This window comes from Enoplosus armatus, chromosome 3 (genome assembly GCF_043641665.1).
Source record: "Enoplosus armatus isolate fEnoArm2 chromosome 3, fEnoArm2.hap1, whole genome shotgun sequence".
NCBI lineage: Eukaryota > Metazoa > Chordata > Actinopteri > Centrarchiformes > Enoplosidae > Enoplosus > Enoplosus armatus.
In genome coordinates, this window is record NC_092182.1 from 27,902,686 (window position 1) to 27,928,624 (window position 25,939).

The window sequence follows — 25,939 nt, forward strand, 5'->3', positions numbered from 1 at the left end:
TATGTTTTTGTGAATTAGGGTGCAAACTAAGTCTAAAGATTATGTATGATGATTTTTGTTTAGGTCCCATTGAGGATGGAAACCTCTTGTGGAAGGGAGACCTGTATTAAAAGGTTTCAGACAAAACTAGACAAAGTCAGAAAGGCGATAAAACAACACTAACGACAGATAATGCTAACGTAAGGTTAAAGAAGGCAAACAGAAATCAATATTTGATTGCATTAGTTAAGTGCATTATTTTTGACATCAGGGATCAGCAGGACATTCTCAGTAATTGAACAGCATCAGCATTATGTTTGGCATTAGATAATAATTGGTGTTTCTACAGCGGGAACAGGAGCTGAAGTGTCTTCTTGGTGATGAGATGATGAGCTCGTTCACTTCTTCTGTCGGCTGCTCCAACACACACTGACCTGAGGTTTGCAGTCATGAGGCCATTATGATCCTGCTGCCTCCAGTAAGGACAGTTACAATACTTGACTCAATACAGACAGAGCAACAAAGAAGAACATGATCAATGTATTTATGTTGTTCAGGCCTCAGATAGACATCTTGCTCTTCCCTGTATCGATAGCCTGTCAGACGAAGACCGTCATGAAGACAGGACAGTAAAATGTATCCTGCACTTCCTGTACTGCACCAGAATACTACTATTTCACTTTTTATTAAACCATCACCCCAACTGGGAAATCATCTTTCCACTTTTTGCAATATTTAGAGATGATTCATTTTATGGAAATGAAGAAAGCAAGAAATAAAGAACAAACAAGAAAGAAGGAACCAACGTTTTTATTTTTGTTCTTAAGAAGGAACTGACATGAAAGAAGGAAAGGAAGAGACAGAATTTACTTTAGAGACGTAAAGAGAAAGAAAGAGAAGAGAAAAGTGAGAGAGAACTAACATGAAAGATGTACAGAAAGAAAGGGAGGAAGAAAAGGAAAAGGAAGACCAGAGAGAAGGAGAGGCGACAAACACTGACCCAGGTGTGGTGTTTGTTTCACGTTGCTGACTCCCTGTGACGACTGTATTAACCTCTGAACGCTGGAATTGAGTTCCCAGTTGGTGGTTCATTGCAATCTTCTGGCACATGTTCATTATTGATAGAAGACAGACGCTGAGGTGGGGGTGAAGAGGTGTCCGAGGTCAACATCTCTCTTCTGGAAAGAACTCAAGAGTTGAATTTCTGAAACTTTTGTGACTTTGATTTGTCGTTTGGAAATCCACCATGCTGAGAAACGGAGGACGCTTAGAGACCGTATGTGTTTCAGCCACAAGGAGCTTTTTCACTTCCTGTCTGCACAGGAAGTGTGAACATGTTGTGTAGATTGACGTCGGCAGCTTGTGATCACCTTTATCTGCGTTTGATCAAGAATCTGATCAGTTTTACAATCTAACGTTCAGCTGAAGGACGGAGCTGGAAGAACATGAGAGACAAACATCTATTAGATCAGTTCTCCTGCACAGCTCTGGGATCAGCTACTAGACGTGTTCATAACAATATGATATCATAACACATGTTGTCTGAGTGGACGTTCAAAACGTGTGTTAACGCAATATTTCTTCATTAGAGGACACTCACCTGTTAGTTACACTGTTCATGGACTTACTGCTGCGTAACAAGCTGATTATTAATAATGTAAATAATATTAGTAACTTACTAACCTGGATCATCATACTGATAACTTGAACATCAGAGCTCTTGTAATGTTTCACCATAGAAACATGGAGCTGCTGCCACACACGGTACTTCAAGTCCTTCAAAGTACAGGAAGTACAGGAGGTGGGCCGCGGCCTGCGCTGTCACAGTCTGATGTTTGTGTCTCTGTAACAACGTCAGCTCCCGTTCTCCGTCAGCTCCCGTTCTCCGTCAGCTCCCGTTCTCACCCGTCAGCTCCCGTTCTTCGTCAGCTCCCGTTCTCCGTCAGCTCCCTTTCTCACCCGTCAGCTCCCGTTCTCCGTCAGCTCCCGTTCTCCGTCAGCTCCCTTTCTCACCCGTCAGCTCCCGTTCTCCGTCAGCTCCCGTTCTCCGTCATCTCCCGTTCTCCGTCAGCTCCCTTTCTCACCCGTCATCTCCCGTTCTCCGTCATCTCCCGTTCTCCGTCAGCTCCCGTTCTCCGTCAGCTCCCGTTCCCCGTCAGCTCCCTTTCTCACCCGTCAGCTCCCGTTCTCCGTCAGCTTGCTGAAAGGACTGATGGGCTGTCGGGGGACAGTGTCCACAGTAGGCTAGTGGAGTTAGCTGTTAGCTGTGAGCTAGTTAACTCTGTAGGTATCTTTGCTCTAAAGATGGTCTTTTTAATCTGCTGTCTGTGGTAATAAATGTGGACGCGTGTTGCCAACTTTTAGAAAGGCTGTGTGAACCCATCAGGACTGAGACCTTTGACTTGTATTCGCCACAACCAGGAAATGTTACATGCAGTCAATATTAAGGAGCAGGAACAGGTTTAACCCGAGTGAAGAAGTAGATTTTCTATTATGCTTGATATCTCTTAACAACTTGAACTCTGATATTCTGCTTAACTGTCCTCTATTTAATAATTAGATTGCATTATTTACACATTCTGTATCAAGACTTAGATGAAGATACTGCAGTGCACCACACTCGATGGGAGGGTGAGCTAAGAATAGTTTGGATCACATTCACTAATAGAATGTATGCAAACCGAGTTGTGGTGCAAATGAGCCCTCATCCATCCCCAGTCTGCGAGGTCCAGTATGAGGACTGATGTACCAAAGCTGGCACTGCCTGTCCCCAAGTGCCCTTTGTAAGTGGCATAATATCTTATCTAATTTGTGATTCTAGGAGGACTGAGAACCTCTGACTGGCATTGCTCTCGTCTCGCTTCAATGAAAGCAGCCGCCTTAAAGGCCAAACTCTTTGTGCAAAGTCCTCACGCTACTTTTCATAAGATCCTGCGTGAGCCAAATGTCATTGGCAGAAGTGGGTGTTGCAAACAGTTAGCGAGTGGGTCAGAAGTTTGATTTGCATCGTTATGAAGCGGTCATGAGATTTAAATGTGGCAAAATTGAAAATTAAATGTTTTTAGTTTGTCTCTATGGATGACTGTCAGTCTGTCGGTCCACCACTTTGGTCCAGACTCAGATTTCTCAACAACTGTTGGAGGATTGTCATGAAGCGTCATCAGAAGAAAAACATCATTTAATAACAATCTGAAAGACGGTCAGGAAACATCAGAGAGTACAAAGCTAACTGTCGGCCTCGTGCAGGCGGACCGCCTCTTGGAGATTTATAACTGATGTGTAACTGATTTCATGGAGCAGAGGATTGTGGGTTTTGTTGTTGGAGCAGCTGAGCCCAGCACTCAACAGAAAAGAAAGGTTTTGTAGATTATATGTAACAGATTCTGAAATCCTTTACATCACATGTTGTACGGAGGCATGTGATGTCATTCTGAGTGCTGGGGCACGTTGAGCAGAGAAAACACTTCTAAAAAAGCTGCACACTTTCTTGTGCAGTTGAGTGACATTTATTGAAACTAGCGATGTCTCAGGCTGCAGCTCCCGCAGCCTCTTTTCAGACGAGTGTGTGCAGAAATGGTGGTTTCATGAAATGTCAGGCAGCAGAGAGAGAAGAGCAGAGCGCTCTTTCCTCTGGTGTGCTCTGCTGCATTTTCCTTCTTTTTCTTCAATTGCAGTAACTTTTACTACTTTCAACCTTTTGGACGAACTCTTCGAAGAACTCTTTTAAGGATGTTTCTTAAAGGTTAAACTCTTTAACAATGAAATCAATGAATAACACGCTTTTCCCATTTCAAAAGGAGATGCACAAGTTCAGGAAGAGAGACGGTGACTTATTGTTGCCCTTTGTTTCTGTGTCCTCAGGTGGAATCTGTATAGCTCAGTCACTGAAGATCCCTCATGACCACAAACCCTCCGACTTTGATAAAATCATCCGTCTGCTGCTGGACACTCGGTACGCCAGAGCAGTCATCCTGTTCGCCTCTGATGAGGACATCAGGTAAATAACACACTTCATTGTTGGAAGTTAAGGTCAGGTATAATGAACCTAATGAACGATGGTATCCAGCTGTTTTGATGTTCATTTAATTACAAAGGATGAGGTACATTTCCCAAGAAATTAAAACACAGCTGTGTTTTTTTGTTTGGTTTGTTTTTTTGAAGCACTGTCGGTGTCATTAATGCTACACACTAAAAATCAGTGGGTCAAAATGAACCCAATTTGGGTCAATAAAGCACCAACACAATACTTTTATAACTTTACACATAGACAGAAAACCACCCAGGACAAGGGCTCGTTTTGACCCGGCGACAGAGTTATTACTGTAAACTAGAATATCGGTTATAATCTACTCTAGTTCTTAAAACAGGCATGTCACTATCTCTAATTGATGAATATGTGTATCCTTTACAGTTTCATTCACATTGTTTTGAGCGACTGACAACAGATTTGTGACAGTTTTAAGGTAAAACTCGCTCGCTGCGTCTGACACTGGGTCAAAGTCACCCCTGGTTACTGGGAGCAGTCAACCCAGTATGGCATCAGGACATTAGAATATTGACCCAAACTGGGTGAAATTTGAACCCAGTGATTCTGGTGTGTCAGATGTATGTTCAGTTCCATGCCTGCACACATGGTTCTGAATATGACTGCTGTCATAGACACACACACATGTTTACGCTGCACGTGACTCAGTGACGGTGTATGTTTGAATCCAGGGGTATCCTGGATGCCAGTAAGCGTGCAGACCAGGTCGGTCACTTCCTGTGGATCGGCTCAGACAGCTGGGGGGCCAAGAACAGCCCCATCCACCAGCTGGAGGACGCTGCGGTCGGAGCCGTCACTATCCTGCCGAAGAGAGCCACCATCAGCGGTACGTTCATTTACAAATCTTTGTCATCTCATGTCAGTAGATAGGACTGAACCACCTGCCTTCGTTCCTGTCTTCGGTCGATCTCTGGAGCTGACAGTTTACACGTCTTCCTCTGGCCTGATTGTCAGCCATCAGTGAGAACATTCACTCTTTCCTATTTCTTGGTTTCCTGTGACACAAAATTGCACAGAACTATTTAGATGATGACTATATATTATCATCTTCATCATCATCATCATCCTGCCGGAGCAGCACCATCAGCACCACTGTATCTGCTGTAAGTCAGTATCTCAGTCAGTCCACAGGTGTGGTGTCTGTCCTCAGACGGTCACCGTGCGTCATCACATGTTCAGATTGACGCCAGTCTCATGTCTGTACAGCAGCAGCCAGCAGCTGGTTACCTGTCCACAGGTAACAGACTCCACCTCCCAGCACCTCTAAAGCTCACTGACCAACATGTTATAATATAACATGTTTGTTTAATCTGTACAAAAAGAGGCAAGCTAGCTGTTACACCCTGTTTCCAGTCTGCGTGCTAAGCTAAGCTAACCACCTGCTAGCTCCAGCTTTATTACTGTCCAGACATGAGAGCGCTGTTCATTTTCTTATCTAACTCACAGAGTGAATAATGTATTTCCCTAAAATGTCGAGCTCTTCCTTTAAGGTGCCTAAGAAAAGTGAGGATTTACAAGATACTGTCTCATGTGAGACCATAAGGCCCACCCTGCAGATCAGAGAATGGCACTGACTGCCTTATTCATGCTAATGACGGCATTTAGATTAAGATGCAGTGTTTAGTCACTACAGACAACAGCTGTCGAATCAAACAAGATGTTGACAAGGATATAAAGCTGCGTTTGTTGTGCCAGTTCTGTTAAGATGAAGATCTTGACTGCAAATAAAATGTGAATCCTTTGTTCTTTTTTTCTTGATACACAACTACAACAGTGAGGAGCTTAATAGGAAGCAGCCAAATCTGATTTTCTTTTCTGGAATCAAAATCATATGAAAGCCTCGGTGATCCTACTGCCAGCGTTTTGTTGTAACGTCAATTTCTGCCCTTTTCTTCTCCTAAAAAACGCATTTCACAGACATGCGGTGCACTTTCTAAAACACAATCCCTGCCAGGAGCTATATCAAGATGCAAACTAGAAGAGGAGCTCAGTGTGTGACCTTGGATCTGCCTTTCAGGGCCGTTGGTGGTGATAATAAACATTGTCCCCTTCGATGTGCTCTGTGATACCTTTTGTCCCCTCGTTTCTGACATATGATTTATGGAAATGGCCGTTTTCTGGGCATAAAGACGGCAGGAGAGAATACTGGGCTGTGACGGGCAGACTGGGTAACTCAGGTATGAGGGCAGCAGACCCATTCAATCAGAGGGACTAAAAGGTGGGAGGGAGAGGAATCTGGCTTTATGATGAGAGTCATGGCCCGGGTAACCTGTAGGACGGTTTCTCTCTTCACTTTTTCTTTGCTACAGTATTACCTGGCCACATAGGTTGTATGATGATTTTAAACAGGTTTTCATTTATACAAAAGCACCGTGTCAGCACAAAGCTGCAGGAAGGTCTTAAAACTACATCTTTCTTACACAATGACTTTCTTCAGACAGACTTGAGATCAGGTCCTGAAGCAGGACCTTCCCATGACATTGTGCTGCAGATTTCCTCTTTTGTAACTGTATTTTTATTGGGCTGACATGGGCTGCACAACACTTAGAACAGGTTCTTCAATGACACGTGAAATGGGTTATATATAAAAGTAGTAATATTTTACATATAATTAATACCAAAGTCTTGAGGTAAAGGTCATTTCCTCCATACACTTTATTTCATTGACAGTTTCAGTCCATTTTCTGCAGCCAAAAGTGTTTTAAGGAGATTTTCATCCTGAGCCATCAGTCTATTCAGGACTTGTATTCCAAATATTTTCATTATTACTCCAACAATCATCGCCAACATGGAAATAGTACAGGACGAGCCCAGAAATGTTTGCATCACACTTCTTCCACCCTTTCTTTGGTCCTGCTGTTTGCTTTTTAATTTTAAAGTCACAGAATATCAGACTATATGTTCTTCCAACAGAAGTCCAGGATCTGGAGTTGGTGGTCTTAGTCCATCATATCAGCAGGCCTGATTCTCTACTTGTGTTTGATATGGACAGTCATGTAATTTATGGATTATTGTTGTGCATAATAATGATATTAGATGTATTAGATTGTTGTCTTAAATCTCACATGGATCAATATGTTTTCAAGAGAGGGAAAGTTACAGTGCGGGAAGCTGAAACATTTTTATAGCTTCAGTTTGGTTTGACGTGTCTAGTGGTTACAAAGACCGCCTGTCGAGGTCAGCTTAAAGTGTCTCAATAATAGAACCGTATTATTTTCATACTTTATGTTCTTGTGCTGCATATTTTGAAACAGACAGTAAGCCTCGGGTCAGTCCTCAAAGACAGAGAGTGGGAAAGACACACTTTGTTTTTGTTACTGTCTCCGAGTCTGATCTTAGAGGCTGATATCAGAGCTCACATGCCACACTGGTTGTCAGTCTGTAACAGCGATGAGGAGGTGAAGGAGTCTGGGAACCTGCAACAGGTTAGCAGTATGGAAATGTATGCAGCGAGCGGAAGGACAAACTCCTCATTTATCCAGACATCAGTCTTCGGTGCGCACCTCTTCTGCTTCACTTGTAACCGTGTGAGACATCACATACGTGTCAAAAATAAGGAGCAAAGGGAAAAAAAACCTTTACAATCCAGCCTGCCGTATCACACTGGATTGCATGTGATTATAAATAAATCAAAATCTCACTTCAAATCTCATGTGAGGTTTGTGGTTTTGATCCAAACTGAAAAGGTCACGTTCCCTTTCAGACCTCAGAAAATATATCCAACTTGTGAGCTGCTGGTCTGCACACAGCGCTGCTACACTAGCTGTTAATTGCTGAGACTGAACCCAAGAGAGGGAGCGATAGAAAGATAGAAAATGTGAGATGGAGAATGAAAGTGAAAGGGAAAAACATGGGGAGACAAAAGAGAGACAGAGAAAAGATCCAGGAAGGACAAGAGAGAGGAAGCCAGAGACGAGGGGAGAAAGGTGGAGAAGGAGTTGATGACGAGGCTGCCGGCGGTGGGAAGTTTCCCCCTGAGGAAGAGGACGCCTGCTGAGGCTGCAGCCTCCAGCTGAGATGGATCCACTTCCCAGAGTCAAATACGCCCCCTAATCCACAAATCTCAGGATTTTAATGTCAGGCTGCTGAGGAACTACTAAACCACTGGACTGAACACAACCGAGGAGTTCGCGCCTTTATTATATGACGGCATTATTTCAAACTGTGCAGAGCATCTGTTCCATAAACATACCAAGTTTTTGGTGTCAGGTGGTTCTCAGCCACCGCGTCATCCTTTAGAATCATGGAACGTGAAACTTTGAGGGTTTAATATTCAATTCAATTCAATTTTATTTATATAGCGCCAAATCACAACAAAGTCATCTCATGACACTTTACAAAATAGAGCAGGTCTAGACCGACTCTTTATAATGTTATTACAGAGACCCAACAGTTCCCACCATGAGCAAGCACTTTGGCGACAGTGGCGAGGAAAAACTTCCTTTTAAGAGGCAGAAACCTCGAGCAGAACCAGACTCTAGGTGGGCGGTCATCTGCTTTGACCGGTTGGGTTTTAGGGAGAGAGAGAGAGAGAGAGAGAGAGAGAGAGAGACAGAGACAGAGACAGAGAGGTAGACATAGAGACACAGATAGACAGACAGACAGACAGATAGGTAGGCAAAGATGTATGGCAGCACTTAACAGTAGAAGTAGCTGTAATGTTAGCTGAGATTAATAATAGGAGCTTTAATAGTGACAGAACTACGACTAAACATAATAACTGTAGTGATGAGAGTCAGGCAGGCCCATGGCAGCAGCACCCAGGCGTACCAGGACCACGATCCACAGCGACCTACGAGTCGACAAAGCACAAAGAAACTCCGGGGAAGAAATAAAGTTAGTAACATGCATTGGACTGTGATGAATGTGCAAAGATGAAGAGGGAGAGGAGGAAAGCTCAGTGCATCATGGGAAGTCCCCCAGCAGTGTAGGCCTATAGCAGCATAACTAGGGGGCTGGTCCAGGCAGGCCTGAGCCAGCCCTTAACTATAAGCGTTATCAAAAAGCAAAGTTTTAAGCCTCCTCTTAAAAGTAGAGAGTGTGTCTGCCTCCCGGACCCAAACTGGGAGCCGATTCCACAGGAATAGGTGAGTTGCTCTGAGTTGAGGAACAACCCCCCCATAAAACCACAAATTGTTGTTTTTGTCCAGATTAAACAAACCAGATATAAGATGTTAATCAGCTTTAGAGCTGCTGGGAGGTGGATTCTGTTTCCTTTAGACAGAGCCAGACTAGCTGTTCCCCCCACGTTTCAAGTCTTTATGCTAAGCTAAGCTAACCAGCTGCTTAATGTAGCTGCATATTTAAAAATGTACATACTTTAAAATGTCCTCTGTGCAGGTGTCTCACCGTCTGTTTGCTTAGAAAGCACAGTAGTTTGTCTATGCACTGTTCAGGAAACAGCAGTATATAACCAATAACCCAATGACAAAATTATATACAGCAATCATACAAATAGCTCCCATTCTTACTTCATAATTAGAGATTATTTATCACACACGCCGCCGCCTCTGCAGTCAACATCTCTGAATGGAGCTTGATGCTGCTGATGCATTCACAAGTGTGTTGGAGGAGTCGTGGTATCCAGGACAGCCAGTGAGGGATTCACATGTATTATTGCTACAGAGCTGCTCTGTGCTTTAAGCATGACGGAGGCCGACAAACTGAAAACTGCAGAATGTTGTGTAACTAGTTTACCCGCCGTTTCCAGGAGAGAGCTACTTCAACAAGTCTGTTGTGTTTACATCACAGCTGCAAACAGTGATGTGGGGGGGGTGGGGGGGGGGCTTTGTCTGGATGGTCACGGCCTCCTGAAAGCAGAGTGATCACCTCTTTGTGACAGGAGTGATATCATCCGTTGTATCGGACGACGTATGATTCTATAGAACATTCCCCACAGTGTGAAATAATAATAATAATAATAATTGTTGGTGAAGCTTCAGTACTGTGTAACTTTTCCCTCCACTTGCAGCCCTGTGTGGCTATTTCCTGGAGTACTCCTCTACTTCAGTGGGAACGCTCTGGCAGCCCGTCACCATGGATTCTCGTGGCACTGGTGTGAGACTGAACACTAATCTGACAAACGGCAAAGAGATGGGAGGAGGAGACGCTTAGCCTCTGACACTGATCATGCTAAGCATCCCTTCTCCTACTTCACACCAAAGTTTTTATCTTCTTTCCTTTCTGTCTGCCTCTATCATTACATCTTTCTTTCTTTCCGTACATTTAACTGTCACTTGTTCAACCACCCTCGTTCTCGTTATTTTACCTTCCTCTGCTCCTTCACTGCAGTCTCCTCTGGGTAGTTGGAGAAAGTGTTGACCTTTTCTCTTTTTAGTACGTCTTCCATTTGCTGATACAACTCAGCGGCCTGTGATGGCTTTAGCTACAGTATAAAATTATATTTAGATCGAAGAGGTAAAATGACGTGTATATTTCTCTCCGATGACCTCTTTTATCACATTCACTACAGTATCAAACGGAGCCTGCTCACCATGCAGAGTGTGTTGTATTATTACACTAACAGATTATCATTATTATGGATGCAGTAAGTAACATTTTAATGTTGCAGCTGGATAAGAGTTGGAGCTTATGTGCTTGTACCGTCCTCCACAGACAGTGTACACGTTTGTCCACGTTCATTAGTTACTTTGACTGTCTCACATTGGACAGTGGGCTGACCAATGTCTAAATACTGAAACAATATCCATTTAACGTCGACAGAGCGCTTTAATCTCCAGATTACTGACATATACATTTAGCTAATGAGCTAACATGAAACGTAGCTGGTGCTAGCAAAGGTAAACTTACAGGACGGACAGTAACCCACTGTCACATGACGTGAGCTAACGATCAGGAACAGCCACTAGGAGGTGCTGAAACTGCAGTGACTCTAAAACTGTTCATAATAATCTGTAAGTAACTCAAGTTGAAAGGACAACATTTCCCTCTGAACTGTTGTGGAGCGCAAGTAGCAGAAAATGGAAATACTCCAGTAAAGTTACCTCAAAACGATATTTGAATACAGTTCTGGAGTAAATGGCTGATCCAGTGAGAGGCTCATGGAACACCAAGGTAGATGACTGATTCCATAAAAATCAGAAACCTCATTAATACCAATGATATTCTCTGAGGGGGACAGGTGAGCACCAGGTACGAGGGACCCAAAATGTAAATCCAGCCCTGTTAGGAGGCAGAGTGTGATGGCACTCTTCATATGTCTTACCAGCATAATAAGTGGACTGTTTTTTAAATATTTATATATGATATTATATTTCCACAGAAGGTGATGATGGGGCTTCGTTTCCTTCATGAAGGGAAGCCTCAGCGGAAGCTTTACTGAACTTTTTATCACTTGTTTTTGTGCTTCCACATGTCTCCTCTCAATCACTGTGTGAAACCACTGTCACCTCACAAGCCTCTGTTTTCTTTTCAAACTAAGGATTAGTCTTATCTCAGACAAGGGCATTAAATGACTTTTTCCAATTGTTTTCTCCACTCAAGGCACGGCTAAATAAGGGCCTGTAATTGACTTTTTTCACTTGTTTACTGGCTGTGGCCCCAGCAGCACTTTTGGCTGTTACTTGAGCCCTTGGCAGTTAGTTGTAATTTTGGCCATTAGAGTCGGAGCTTTGCTCCAGCTTTGGCTGTGACCCCTCATGGCTTCTGTTTGTTTGGCTACTTGTTGTTTTGTACTTTCTGGACTATTCTGTCCAGCAGAGAAGAGCTGTGTCCTACCAGGAAACATTTTATCCCAGAAAACACAGATTGTCAGTATGAGTTCAAGATCTCATTTCTGCTGCGGGGAGCATCGCTGTGTCAGTCCCACGACAGATGATATCTTTCAGGTAGCAGTTCTAGGAGTCACCTGGCTTTGCTTACAGTTGATGGGTGTTTTAAATACATGCTGCGCTTTATTACTGGATTTACTGAGGTACTTGGTGAAAAGAGTATGTTATTTTGTTGCCAGCCTTTGTGACATGAACAGATACAGATAGCAGCTCTGTGCTGTAAACAGACAGAGGACTGGACTCTTCCTGTGACTCGCCCATGAGACTACAGTCAAGTCTTGAGTGAGAAATAAAACCCCTGAGCTGCTGAAGATACTAGATTTCTCTCACTTTTCATATAGTCCCTGTAGCCTTTAACTGCCCCTGAGCAAACACACCCACCCAACAGTGCAAGCATGACACGTATGATACGTGTTTGCAAAGCACATATTAGCTGTGCAGTTCAAATGAACTCTGACCTACAGCCGGTGTTAGCTGAGCCTGAAGGAGCAGAAGGAGCACTTCTGCCTTCGAGTCTTTCCATTCAATGAGCCGTGGGTGGAAATGTTTCCGCCGGCTCTTTCATTAGCACCCTGCTAAGAAAAGAAATCTCCTAGGTGTTACAGATCAGGCTTCCACCTCCAGATACAGTGTTTATGTTAAAAATAAAATGAGGGAAGATGGTAAAATGCCCGCGAGTGAGTTCTATTTTCATTTTAAAGACACCGCTACAACCTCTTAAAACATTTGACTAACACTCTGTGAATGGGAGCGACATGGCTCGTGGTGGCAGGCGCTGTGATACCTTCACTTTGTGCCCCTTTGTGTGTATTCCCCCACCACTCCAAGTGCTCTGTATGCTGCAACACATGCACCACATACCCTGAGAGATAAATCACGTACCCTGCAGCACCAAATGCTGTCTGAACAAAAATATGCACCCACTTTAGATTCCCCCAAACACTTCACAAAACCTCTGTGCAACGTTTGGATCTTTGGATCACAACTCTCGCCTCACCACCTTCTCTTTAATACTATGTACTGAGAAATGTCTGTGTATCAGGTATAAATACATCAGCTGTGTGGATCTGTGTTTATCTGATCAAATGCAGCAGAAGCAGTTATGAAATACATGTTTTACAGGACTGTGCACTCCACCCGTCTTAAAATGAGTCAGCATTGAAGAAGAAGTTGATTAGGTCAACGTCATACTGACAGAAAATTGTTGTTTTTATTTGAATCGTGAAATAAGGGACAACTGAAGACACCCAAATCCAAGTAAACTGTGTTTTAAACCTGCTTTGGTAATTCTATGAATCACCTTCCTGTTGCGTTTTTCTTCTTCTCAATACAATGACAACTTGGACTAGAACCCTCCAGGAGAGGCCATTATCAGTGCAGTGCAGACAACCAGCAAGAGAAAGGAAAGGAAAATGGTAAATGAGGGAAATGAAACACATTGAACAGGTTTGGTGCTGTTTTCTATCATGGTTTGCATTCAGAATTTTAAAATTGTCTTATGTTAAAGCATTGACTCATTTTTACTTTTCTGTCCAACAGTCATCTTTGTCTCAACACCCAGTTCCCTAACGCCTCATGTTTCCTTTGTAATGTTAATGTGATCCCTGCAGCCGGACAGAATCATTATTAAATTATAAAATTTATAAAAAAATCATTATTTTATGGTCGTGACGTTATTAATTCAGTGAAGCTTCACTGAGAGCCCGGCTCTCCAGTCACAGGCCAGTGTCTCTAACCCGCCCATAAATGCAGGTTAATGCCTGTATTGGGATCAACGCAGATTAGAGGGCGCAGAAAGTTGTCTGTCACTCTGCTGAGTGTTAAACCTGCGTTCAGGTCACCATCACTGTGTTTTAATGCAGCTGAATTCAACATGAAGTTGTTCTGTTAACACAAATGATGATTACTGCATTGACCAGCAACAGGCTGCTGCATTTTAACTATATGTCGACAAAATCAACGTAAATCAGGTTCATGACAGCAGCTGCTGTCACACTGAGACACACTGAGACAACAAGGTGGAGCTCAGACTTTACTGAGGGCTAAACACAGAGAGAAGAAGAGGCATTTATACATTCATAGTCAGGAGACACACACACACACACACAATCTCACCCCCCCACAGTGCATCAACATGAACGCTGCACTCTCAACAAAGTGGAGTATCCCATGTTAGCACAGCTGCCTCCTCCACCTGACACTCTCTGTCTCCTCAATTCACTATATTCTTTCATGAATAGGGTTTGATCATTTAAACACACACACTGCTGACCACACACACACACACACCACAGCCTCTCATCTACACTCAAGCTCACACCAGGAGCACTGGGGCATGCTGGTGCTTACCGATGATTACAGCTTCTGCCTCTGGGAGTGTTTGAAGAAATGCTAGCTGCACACTTCAATGAGCAAGAGGAGCCTTCAGCGAAGACTTCCTTAGATTCATTATGATGTTCACATTCGTCGTATCGTGAAACAGCAGCTGCACACATCAACACATAGATTCATTTAGAAACTGTGAGTCGGAGTGATGGTATTCAGTCTGAGATAATGTGTGTTTAGTATTGATGGATGATTTAAGGTTTAGTGATCAGAAACTGAAAGAGCATTTGAGATTCACTTAAGACTGTCAGCAAGTCATGCTGGGTAAACTGGCACTTCCTGTGAGCTCACTGACTGATGTGTGCAGCGGGGGTACAACTATTGAACAACTACACCGAACAACACTCCCCAGATTCTCCTAATTATTAATAACAATATAATAATAATAAGAAGAAGAAACTGTATTCATATAGCACTTTTATATATAGCACAAAGTGCTTTACATGGTGAACCAGGATTAAAACAGTTCAGGAGGAAAAAAGATTTAAATAATAAAAAATAAAATGCAATAAAATACCAAACAATAATATAAGATAAAAATAATAATAACAATGATGCTGTATATATAGTTATTACAGAGTTTGGTTAATATCTTTTTGACACGTCAGACCAACTTTACATTAGTTTGAGCCTCCTCCGGTTACGTCCCACCCTGAGGCGGCCCCACGGGACGAACAAACACTCCCACTGACCCAGTCAACCACAGAGAAACACCTTTAAAACAACCAAAGCCATGTACGACACAAATACATACAAACAACCAAGACACTGAATCAAGACTACCTAAAGGCACAAAGTCAAAGACCAGCAGTCCCCGCGCCAGGAGCCCCTCCCCTCTGATGCTGCTTGGGATCTTTTCAGCACATCATGCCCAGGCCAGGTGCACCTCATTGGTTAATCATGTAGCACACCTGGGCAGAGCTGAGCAGGAGAGGAGAAAGGGGACAAACAGTACAGGGAAACACATACACTAGTCTGGCTCAGCAGACGTGGGCTGCTGCGCCCCCCCTCAGCTAACTGTGCGTTACTGTTTTCGGTGGTTTTAACGGGTCCAGTGAGCTCCTCCAGAGCTGAAGTAGAGGCTTCACCTCCAGGACACCGACGATCCAGTTCTGTTCTTTTTTAACAGTACAAGTTGGAAAATCACCTCATACATCATTTACTATTTTATGCAGCGTTTTCTTTAGCGGGGATTTAACCAGTTTAATGCCGGGGCTCGCCTCCCCACACACTATTTTGCAGGGGCACAGTCGCTGCATCCTGGGCTCAGCGCCGCCCAAGACGGTTGTGATTGGTTTAAAGAAATACAAACAAGCCAGAGCGTTTTTATCTTCTGTCCCAGGACGACGATGGGTTGAGGCGGACCTGTGTGGAGAGGGTCTGCTATAGAGACTACACATACAGTAACACACATATGTCCCAAAGCAACTCCGACTGACGTGGTTTGTTAGCTCCACCCAGACGAGTAACAGCTACAGTTATAGCTTTTATTTAGACTCGGTTTAATTCAGTCACATGGTTAAAATATTCCGTTATGTTGTAGAACTGAGCTCACGCTCACGAGTAAAATGGCAGCAGGTAACGATTTCCAACACTTCTGGCATAAATCTGAATACAGATATCTTCTTGACATAAACACAAATAGTGTCTTCTGCCCACGTCTTTCACACGCATCAGAAAAGTCTTTATAACCGCTCTGCTACAACTGCTCAGAGGTCAGCATCAGCCAGAGAACAACAACCCTGCCTGCTAATGTTGTGTTTTGAATTCCTGCTAAAGGGCAGCGCCCCCCAAACGCACGTTACACCCTGCATTAGCTCAAACCATTACATGTTAGTTTTGGGTTGCAGAGCGTGGAGCTGGACAGCAGAATGGAAACAGGTTGGCTTCAGACACCGGCCAATGAGCACCAGATGGCGACTGACGAAGCTAGCCACAGCAAGCATCGTGTTTTAGCAGGGACCTGATGAGACGCACACACACAGAGGTTATGATGACATGGAGGTGGTTTAACAGTGCCCTCTGGCCCGGAGGTGAGAGAGCTAACAGAGCAGGTCGCTACACAGCAGTGATAACTGCACACACGTCACAACCTATTCCAGGACCGCCGCCTCACGCCAGCCGAACATCGCTGCTGCCCAGGAGTGACCTCGCCTCACAAGGTCTTCTCTTCTGGGAGAAACTACACTTTGCCTTTCCAAGTCTGAAGCGTCGCTTGAAGTTGTTTTACTTCATTAGGTGCAGCAGTAAAAAAAAAACACAAGAAAGAGGAGGACAGGGAGCGAAAAATTATGTTGGAAGGTCACCAGTTCGAGTCAGACCTCCACAAATAGGAAGTCATCTAAAACACTCAAAGTGCTGACTCCAAAGGTAAAATGTTGATGGTGTGTCACCAGCAGAAATAACCTGTTACACTTGGCAGCATGTCGGGTGTCTCCGTGACTTCCTCACTGTAACATGTTTATTAGACCTCAGCTGCTGGATGGACTGCGATGAGATGTGGTTCTGACCTTCATGGTCCCCTCAGGATGAACTGTAATAACTCTTCATCTAGCGCCATCATCAGGTCTAAATTATAGTTGGTGCTTTTTATAACTGTTCCTATAGTTTTTTATAGCGGTCGTTATCGTTTTTATTTATTAAATCTTGATTTGATGCTGCTATAACATTGCAAATGTCTCCGCTGAGGGATTAATAATGGATTATCATATATTATACCTGCTAAACATCAGCATGGTAGCATTGTCATTGTGAGGATGTTAGCATGCAGATGTTAGCATTTAGCTCAAAGCACTGCTGTGTCTAAGTCAGTCTGCCAATAAAGTTCTTCTTCAAAGTGTTTTGGACCTCTACATACAGCTTCACAGAGCTGCTAGCATGAGACTCTTAAGAAGGACTGAAATCCTCTTTGTTGCCTTATTTTAGTTGAGACATGTTTTCTGTATCAGAACAAAACGTCTCAGATAAAGATTTTGGATGTTCGCTGCCATCCAGATGTGCTAATAGTCAGTGGATCTCCCTGAGTGACTCCTGGAGGATGGAGCAGGGAATAATCACTGACATTTATCCAATTGTATTTGTTTTCCACTTCATTATTTCTCGTATGAACTTTAACGTCGCTGTGTTCTGATGTGTCACACTAAACCACAGAAAAGCTTTAAAAGTGAACTTTGTTTGGTTCCTCCCGGCTTGAACACACCTTTCTCTCTAAAAAAAGAAATGGTTGTCAACAGAGTTTCAGTCAAAGCATCAATGCGGCATCGAAGAGCAAAGCTTTAAAGTCACCATTTGTTGTTGTTTGTGTCCCAATTAAAAGCATGAACAGCCCTCTTGACAGAAGAGACAGAGCTGAAGAGGAGTCGGGGAGGGATGCCGATTAATGGCGTCATTAAAAGGCAGACGATGTGTGTGTGTGTGTGTGTGTGTGAGAGAGAGAGATTTAAGCTCAGCTACATTCAATCAATCGCTCAGCAGCAGAGAGTTCAGAGGAAACTCCCCCTGGTTCTCTTCAAAGGCTTCTTCATTATGCATGTGCTGCAATTACCTGACGTCTGCCAGGAAATGTTCCGCTGCAAATTACAGTCTGATTAGTTGTTGCAATCACAGGGTCAGAGTGGCAGCTTCACTGCAGACGCACGTCTGACTTCAGACCTGATGCTAACCCTGTACAGTATGTATGCTGCCTCTCCTCTCCTCCATCTTCTTGTCTGTTTGTTACAAATCAATCAATGTTCATCTTTATGAGATGTAAGAGTGTAACTTCTAGAGTCACTTCATGTCTCACATCTAAAGCTCAGTGGAAAGGCAAACATTCAGACGGATTGAATCCTGAAATTCTTCTTCTTCTGGTGTTTTCTTCACCAAACAGCTTCACTAAGCTGTGTTGGGAGACACATACAGTGCATGTGTCCTCAGTCTCATGTGGATTTTGTCTGGATATGAGACCTTTGAAATAACAGGTGGAGATGGGTTTATGTGCTCCTCTCTGTGTCACTCAAATGTGATGTGTCTGAAACATCAGGTTGTGATGTAATGGCAGCTGTAGGAAAGACTTTCAGGTGAGTGTGTCTTAATAAAAGTGTTCATCAGCTGTTCATGTAGACATGCAATGTAAAGGCAAAGCAGAGGAGCATCCACAACACAGGTCAGCTATAAAATCCTCTCTCCTGATTGGCTGCTGTGGTTCAAACTAGTTGAGGAACACTTATCAAATCAAAGAGAGAAAAAAAGATGAAAACATGTGAATACCTTTTCCTGCATTTATGTATTTATGTTGATCCAGCAAATAATTATTGTGAAAGTGGTCAGGCTTTCCACATTAATGATAGTCTAATAATTATATTCATTGATAGAGATCTTATAAGAGATAAACATTATACAAAGATCACTGTCCTTTAGTTTCAGTATTTTCCTGCCCTCAGTCTCGCCTGCAGTCTTCTCAGGTTGTAGTTACAACCTCCACCAACCACAGGGGAGGCAGTAACCGCCTGCAAGCCAAAACCCAGGGCAAAGAATGTCGACCAAGCGCTCACAGGTGTTTGTAAAGCTTAACTGTGAGAGAGAGATGTGGTGGATGTGGAAATATAATGTATATTTTCATCAGCGTCCAGCCTCTTTTTCCATGTTTCTCCTGTAAGATGTACTTTATGTGAAGTATAACGTCATGTAATGTTTCCCACCTGAGCTCAGAGCCTTTCGTTTGGTGTTTACTATCAACTATGTTATTTCTCACTGTTGTGTCATATTTACATCAACACTTTGTCCGGCTCTCGGTTAAAATCAGCGACCTGTTGAGATTTTCGTTTCCAGCTCTGCGTCAGCTGGAGGTAAACTGCTACCTGCTCTCACGCTGCATTGCTTCAGAACTAAAACACAATGTGCTCTAACCTTGTTGTCACAAACAGTGACAGTGTGGCTGTGCTGCACCAACCGCAGCAGACCCTGAAAATCTCAGACTCTGGTCTTGCAGTCGTCGCTCTGCCACTGAAACCCCTGACCCAGAAAGTGTTTGACATTTTTCAGTGAACAAGAACTACAAAACAAAGTCAGAGAGGTGAAGTCACTAACCTTCGTTTTCTGCACAGATATCTGGCATCAAACCTTTTCTCCTTCTCTTTCGATCTGCGCTGCCGTGATGAACGCAGCGCTCTACACAACGACACACTGCCTTTTAAGTGAAACAACTATCACTGGATCACTGGGACACTGAAGGAAACTTCAAAACTTAATGAAGTTGGAAGGGATTTAAGTCTGTTGCCATTTGGTTTTTATCCAGGCACCAACTTCCCCACATCAGACAAGAGGGAACATGTTTTTGATGCACAAATTGAAAATCAGGTGGATGGAAACACACTTACTGTTAAGGTTTGGTTATGTTCAGGGAAAGCCGGGTGGAGGCTGGGTAAGAGTCTAGCTGGTGGGTGCTCAGTATAAGGGTTGTGCACGTTGCAAACACAAGCATGAGTCAATTCTAAGGATGCCGACACAAACATGAAGCCTCTCTGATGCAGGCAGTAGGGAAATCTGAATAACTAAACAGGAGAAGGGCTGTTTTACTGAGCAGCACATCAATAAAACAGTCTACTCTTTGTGTTTATCAAACAGTAGTGGGGGTGGCTGTTATTGTATTCAGTGGTACTGCAGCTTCTCCTCAGGACCTGAAGATCTGACATTATATGCTCCATAAAGTAGGCTAAGTCCCATCAGGGATTCATATAAATTAAGATCAAACACCGTGTTTGCCCTTGAGGTTACATCCAGATGCAATTATTGTTGAATCCCCACTTTTTCCAATGTATGCTCTGCACACAGTTGCACTAATGCTCCTTTCCAAAGAGTAATTACAAGGACATTTCTAATTTAGCTTCCTTTCAAGCTGCGAGGAGATGCCGCAGGAATAATCTGCCCTTCAGTCAGACACAATTTAATGTCTATTCATTTGTTCTATGTAGCTTTGAGGAGAGAATACGCCGGTTGAAGAACTCATGGAGAGTAAATGCACCAAGACTGTTCAGTAAGTAAGAACAGTAACTTTAGGAGTGAAAATCACATCAGTGCTCCTGCTGTTTAAGGTTATTTGAAGCATAAGCCTTCATGTATCCCACTCTATCAGTTTTTCTGTTTACATCGTCTCAAAAAACAAATTCTCTAAATAGATGGTAGCAGCACAGCTGTCCCTCTCAGCCCGTAGAGACAGAAAATCACGTGAGTCAGAGTATCTTGAGAGGTAGCCATCATGGCTGCCCTACATCTGACATCCACGCTGCCTTTCTGTTGCACTGAAGCTCCACTCAGAAGGAAGCTACAGTGAGCAGAAAATCCTCCATTAGTGCTGATGATGATACTGACTGAACATTAACAGTGTGTGATGTGATTGAGGGTGTGTGAAAACTAGTTAGCTAAAGCTAATGGATAAATACATGGCTAAAAGTAACGAATGCACGTTTCAAATACTGCGAGAAGAAGTAAACTGAATGGTTAAAACTGTTAGCTAAATGCTAAATGCTTGAAGTGGATAGCTAAAGTAATGAATGAACAGTTATCTAAAGGTAATGGATGATGACTTTAAATCATTACAGCTAGTTTAAATGGACTGAAATGAACTCGTTCCGAGCATCATGGCTGGTGTTGGTGAAGGGGGGCTTGAGCTCCTCCGACGGGGCTGTGGGGGGTTGGAAGCCGCTGACTCGCTCGGTTTGTTAGGAAACATCGGCGCAGGCCATGAGAGCTGTCCGCTCGAGATGCCCTCAGATAAAATATCTGGAGCTGGCAGGGGGAGGCAGCTCAATATCTCCTCTCCCAGAGTCACTCTGTGCTAAAGGCTATCAGCCCGTCTCACAGCGAGATCACATCACTGAGTGAATTATGAATTAGGTCTCACTGTAATGGAGTCCTTTCAAGTTTTATTCTCTTGTCCTCTATTCTATCCTTCCCTTTTATGTCTGCCTTTAACCCCCATCACCACCACCTCCCTCACAGACCTCTGCTCACTTGGAGCTCCATGCAGGGAAACTTATAGAGGTCAACATCCTAATTTTAGCCTGTCAGAAATTATTCAAATGTATGCGTCAGTGACATCATCACAGGGTGTCAAGGACGTCTCAGCAGTCTGAGTGACAGAGAGAGACGCTCGGCTGCCTGTCATTTGAGGACAATACTTACAGAGAGAATAGGGGGGTGATTAGGTGCAGGTCTTCAGATAAAGGACTCCTCTCCTTATAACTCCTGTTCTGACTGTGAGGATCTGAATGATGGAGCGGACGAGACGAAGCTACCAACCAGACCAAACATGGATCAGGAGTCAGGAGTCCTTCATTACTGTTCGGGCTCTTCTTTAACTCCTGTCCCAGAAACACTTTGGTCATAACTCATGACGTGACGTCCAGTAAAGGAAAGAGTTGCGGATGTATTTTGCTGTGTTGGATAGAAGAATCATTGCAGCATGAAGTTAAAGCTAATCCAGCCTCCAGTGTGGGGGGCCACGTTAGACCTGGTTTTGTAGTTTCAGACTGATCTTGTTGTTTTGATGATTTTATCGTTTGTGTTATTTGTTGAAGGCTCGACTTGTTTCTTGCTCTGAGTTGTGTCTCTCGTCATAGTTAACCATAATCTCTTAATTTACTTATGTGATTAGAAACCTCCACACCACCTTCTACATTTCTGAGCCCATTGTGATTTGTGCAGAGGTTATGTGTTTAGAGCTATTTCTGCTGATCCAGAGCTCAGTTTCTTTTCAGTCCTCTGAAATGTTCATGTCTTGCCAAACATTTTATGACCATATCCGACGGTTTACTGTTGTCTTGGCACATGTTTAGGCAGTGACACACAAGGCAGCGTTACAGGCAAGAGTGCCAGAGGTTCCTTTGAACGTCTAACGACGGAGAGAGAAGACATTTTGGAACTTTCTTTGTTGCTGGGAAGGCCGACTCTGCGCATTGCTCTTAAACCCTACTTTGTCATTTCTCTGCTGATGTTTACTCTTGTTATTTGTCTGGATGCCAACAGACATGAACTTGTCTCTGAGAGCTCTGAGAGATGTTTTACATAAAAGCGATGATTTAAGTGCAGAGCAGATAAGCAGGTAAACACTTAGTCTGTCATTAGGAAGCACATCTGGTTCGCTGCGACTCTTCGCACTCGAGTGCTGCTGTCACATTCGGTGCTGGCTTGATTTGACTGTTAAAGCCTAATGAATGAACCTCTTTTGTTTACTTGACCTGTTGTTCGTTGTCTTTCAGGGTTCGATGCGTACTTCACTTCACGGACTCTGGAGAACAACAGGAGGAATGTGTGGTTCGCTGAATACTGGGAGGAGAACTTTAACTGCAAACTCATGAGCTCCTCCAAGAAAGACGAGAGCAGCAGGAAGTGTACAGGTACCTTTATTCTTGTGTGTGTGACCAAACGGCCGGTCACACCAGTCAAAGATCAGACAGCAAAGCACAGAGCATTACTCTTTTATTATTATTATAATGTAATCTTAATCTGCTATTTGCTAGATTGATTTGCACAAAACTAAAAACTCAAAAAATCAATTGATCATGAAACTATCTGCCATGTTACAAACATTACTGCAGCAGCATCAGGAAACATTCATTTACATGTCGTGTCGTGTTAGTCGCCCTAGAAAAGATCAGGCTTCAATTTTGTGATGTGAAATTAGTTTATGCCTGAAGAAACTAGTTTTTCTGCCTTCTCAGAATTTGTTCATGTCTCTCCATCACCTGACTCACCTGACTCACCTGACCAGCTGCACCTTCTAGCCAAGTTTCATCCAAGTGTAGCGCAAACTTTCCAGAAAACTGTCCAAATAAAACGTGACTTACTGCTTGTTTCGATCTTCTCCTGCTGTGTGAACACGGGTTCACTGGTTGATGGAGATAAACCGCTGGTGGAGCTAATAAACAGCAGGTCGAGCTAATAAACAGCTGCTGGAGCTAATAAACGGCAGGTGGAGCTAATAAACAGCTGGTGGAGCTAATTCTCCAGTCGCTGCCTTTAAACCACCACAGAAGAAGAAGAGGACATGAGGAGATGACGTCATTAAAGAGCTCCAGTCGAAGCTCAGACGATGGAGAACCATGTGGAGAACATGATGGACACATGACATCTGTGTTGTGAGGAAGGTCATAGCCTCCTCATCGCTGCACACAGATGTTCATGCATTATGTTTTTATCCACTCAGCGCGAGGGTCCTTTGTTTTGAATTGGGTGGTGGGCTGATGGTCTCTCCGTGTTAACAGAATCCAAAGGTGCTAACATGAGGATTCGATGTCCCAGCAGAGAACAAAACGTGCAATCCTTAAATTTACACCAGAAGCTGTGAGACGGAGGCCAGTTTGAGCGAAGAGGTGGAAATATGCGTAAACGTTATTTCACAGATTGAAATCCACTGCAGCACTGAGCGAGACAGAAGAAAGATTCAGCCAAAGACAGTGTGAATATCACTGAACTAATGAACACTATCATTGCGTATTGACTGTTTTCGTGCGGAGGTTGTTGGGAAAGTGTTGCTGCATTTGCAATGGTAAACAGAGTCTCTCTGGTCTACAATCAATAATGCAAAGCAATTAGTGACCCAATATGATAGTGTGAACAGACCCTGAACACTAATGAACCTGTTCTATTAAGAGTATTGATTGAAGACACAAAAGAACATATTATCTCGTCTTCCTTATTTTTCTTTAGATTTCTCTCCCTCCTCTCTCATCTGCTCTCAGTCCGATTATTGACAAGATATGAATTTTACAAACAGTCCAAATTAATTTGCAGTGTCACTCTTCCCATTTCCCCGTGAATCTTTGTTCTCCCTTCTTTGCCGTGACTTCCCTCCCTCCGCACATTATAATTCGAACCACAGAGGCAGCTGGGATCATCTGTGCCCCCTAGAACTAGACCTTCAATTACATAATGAACACGCCTTCTGTGCCATTTCAGGATGATTGACTCCCTCAAAGCAGCAGGCTAGGAGACGAGACGCACCAGCAGACGACTTTATTCTATGAAACTACCCTAAAGACTCAGGCAGGGAGAGATTCAACCAAACTCACTGCATGAGAATGAAAGGTACTCAGAGGAGGTCAGGGTTCCTTGTGAAATCAATGCAGTGCTCTGCTTGTTTCAAGTAATAGTCTGGCCCTGTGTACCTCACACTGCTACAGGCCTTCACATACCACCAGGGTTTCTGTGTCTTGCTCCAGGTAACATCCGCAATTTCTGTGCAGTAATGAAATGTCTGCAGGGTATTGATACTGATAGGAAGGCTGATTAATACCAATAATTCTGAATTTCCAGGTGCGGTTTGTTATTTTATACATGACAGATTGTGAGACAATGGGACCCTGCTTGTAGCCTTTTTGCATGTCTTTGTAGTCGGTTTGCGTCTCTTAGTAGTCGTTGAGGGTCTCTTTGTAGTCATTTTGCGTCTCTTTGTAGTCGTTTTGCATCTCTTTGTAGTCGTTTTGCGTCTCTTTGTAGTTGTTGAGGGTCTCTTTGTAGTCGTTTTACATCTCTTTGTAGTCATTTTGCATCTCTTTGTAGTCATTTTGCGTCTCTTTGTAGTTGTTGAGGGAATCTTTGTAGTCGTTTTGCGTCTCTTTGTAGTTGTTGAGGGTCTCTTTGTAGTCGTTTTGCATCTCTTTGTAGTCGTTGAGGGTCTCTTTGTAGTCATTTTGCATCTCTTTGTAGTCGTTTTGTGTCTCTTTGTAGTCGTTTTGCGTCTCTTTGACATTCTGCTGTTGGTTGACAAACTGCTGCTGAACTTCAGTATTCATAGTGGAGATGCAGAGAGGCTGCAGTATGAAGAAGACAAATATTTGGTTGGCAGATACTTAATATTAAAATACTAACAGGGGCAACCCTACTTTTAAATATGCCCTGTTACTTCTGTCACTTCAAACAGAGGCTCTGGCCCAGGGGACCCCTGACCCCTCGGGTCCCTAGGCCTGTGCCCAGTGGGCCCATTCATCCCAGTCTTTATAGCCTGCAGTGTTCCTGAGAAAAGAGCCTCACATTGAAAGACAGAAGGAAAATGATTAATCAGTTTTTCTTTACCTCTTCACTAAATGTTCCTGTTAGATATTTGCTCTTATTTTCTGGCTTAGTTGTAACTACATGCTGCAAGCCAAAAAGTAACTTCCATGCTTGTGACTCTGGCAGCTCGTTATGGACAGAGACCAATCAGTGTTTTGGCATTCTCAGAGTTCACTGAAACACATGAATAAAACATGCAGTTGCAGAGTCTGAGCGCTGTCACTCCACAGCAAGAAGGTCCACGTCTCTGCCCTCATCATGTCTGTGTGGAAATGAGAATGAATCAACACGCTCAGCTGCAGTTTGGGTGGTGATCATCAGGACAGTTCGCTGCCTACAGTCACTGATGACTGTTTGTGTGGGTTGAGATGGAAGAGAGTGGAAATTGAACACAACAGACCTGTTCAATAGGTTATGTAGTGTTTTTATTCCATGTGACAAATCAAGAAGTTGTTTGGTGGCCAGATCAACGAGTGGTGAGAGTTAATTCACCATCTGGTATTTTGTTGTTTATTAGAAGCTGTTCTAATAAAGTTCTTATTATTTTCGCTTGTAAATCTTGAGATGTGAGGCGGAGAAGCAAGATGTGTTTGTTCCAGAAGTCCTTGGTTTTCAAAATGTATTTTTATCAACATAATGACAAAACAAAATCTGCCGCAGCTATCAGTAAAATGTTCGATGGCAACGGATTTCATTTCTTTACTGCCAA

At 43.4% G+C, this 25,939-nt stretch overlaps 1 protein-coding gene across 1 annotated transcript in view; it reads left to right on the forward strand.

Moving 5' to 3' along the window:
- The window catches only part of grm7 (glutamate metabotropic receptor 7), a 222,415-nt gene that overhangs the window by 113,018 nt on the left and 83,458 nt on the right, over positions 1-25,939 (forward strand). The window contains exons 3-5 of the mRNA XM_070901851.1: positions 3,841-3,976; positions 4,696-4,850; positions 22,437-22,574. Of these exons, the coding sequence (XP_070757952.1) occupies positions 3,841-3,976; positions 4,696-4,850; positions 22,437-22,574 (429 nt within the window). The remainder of the gene's footprint in view (positions 1-3,840; positions 3,977-4,695; positions 4,851-22,436; positions 22,575-25,939) is intronic.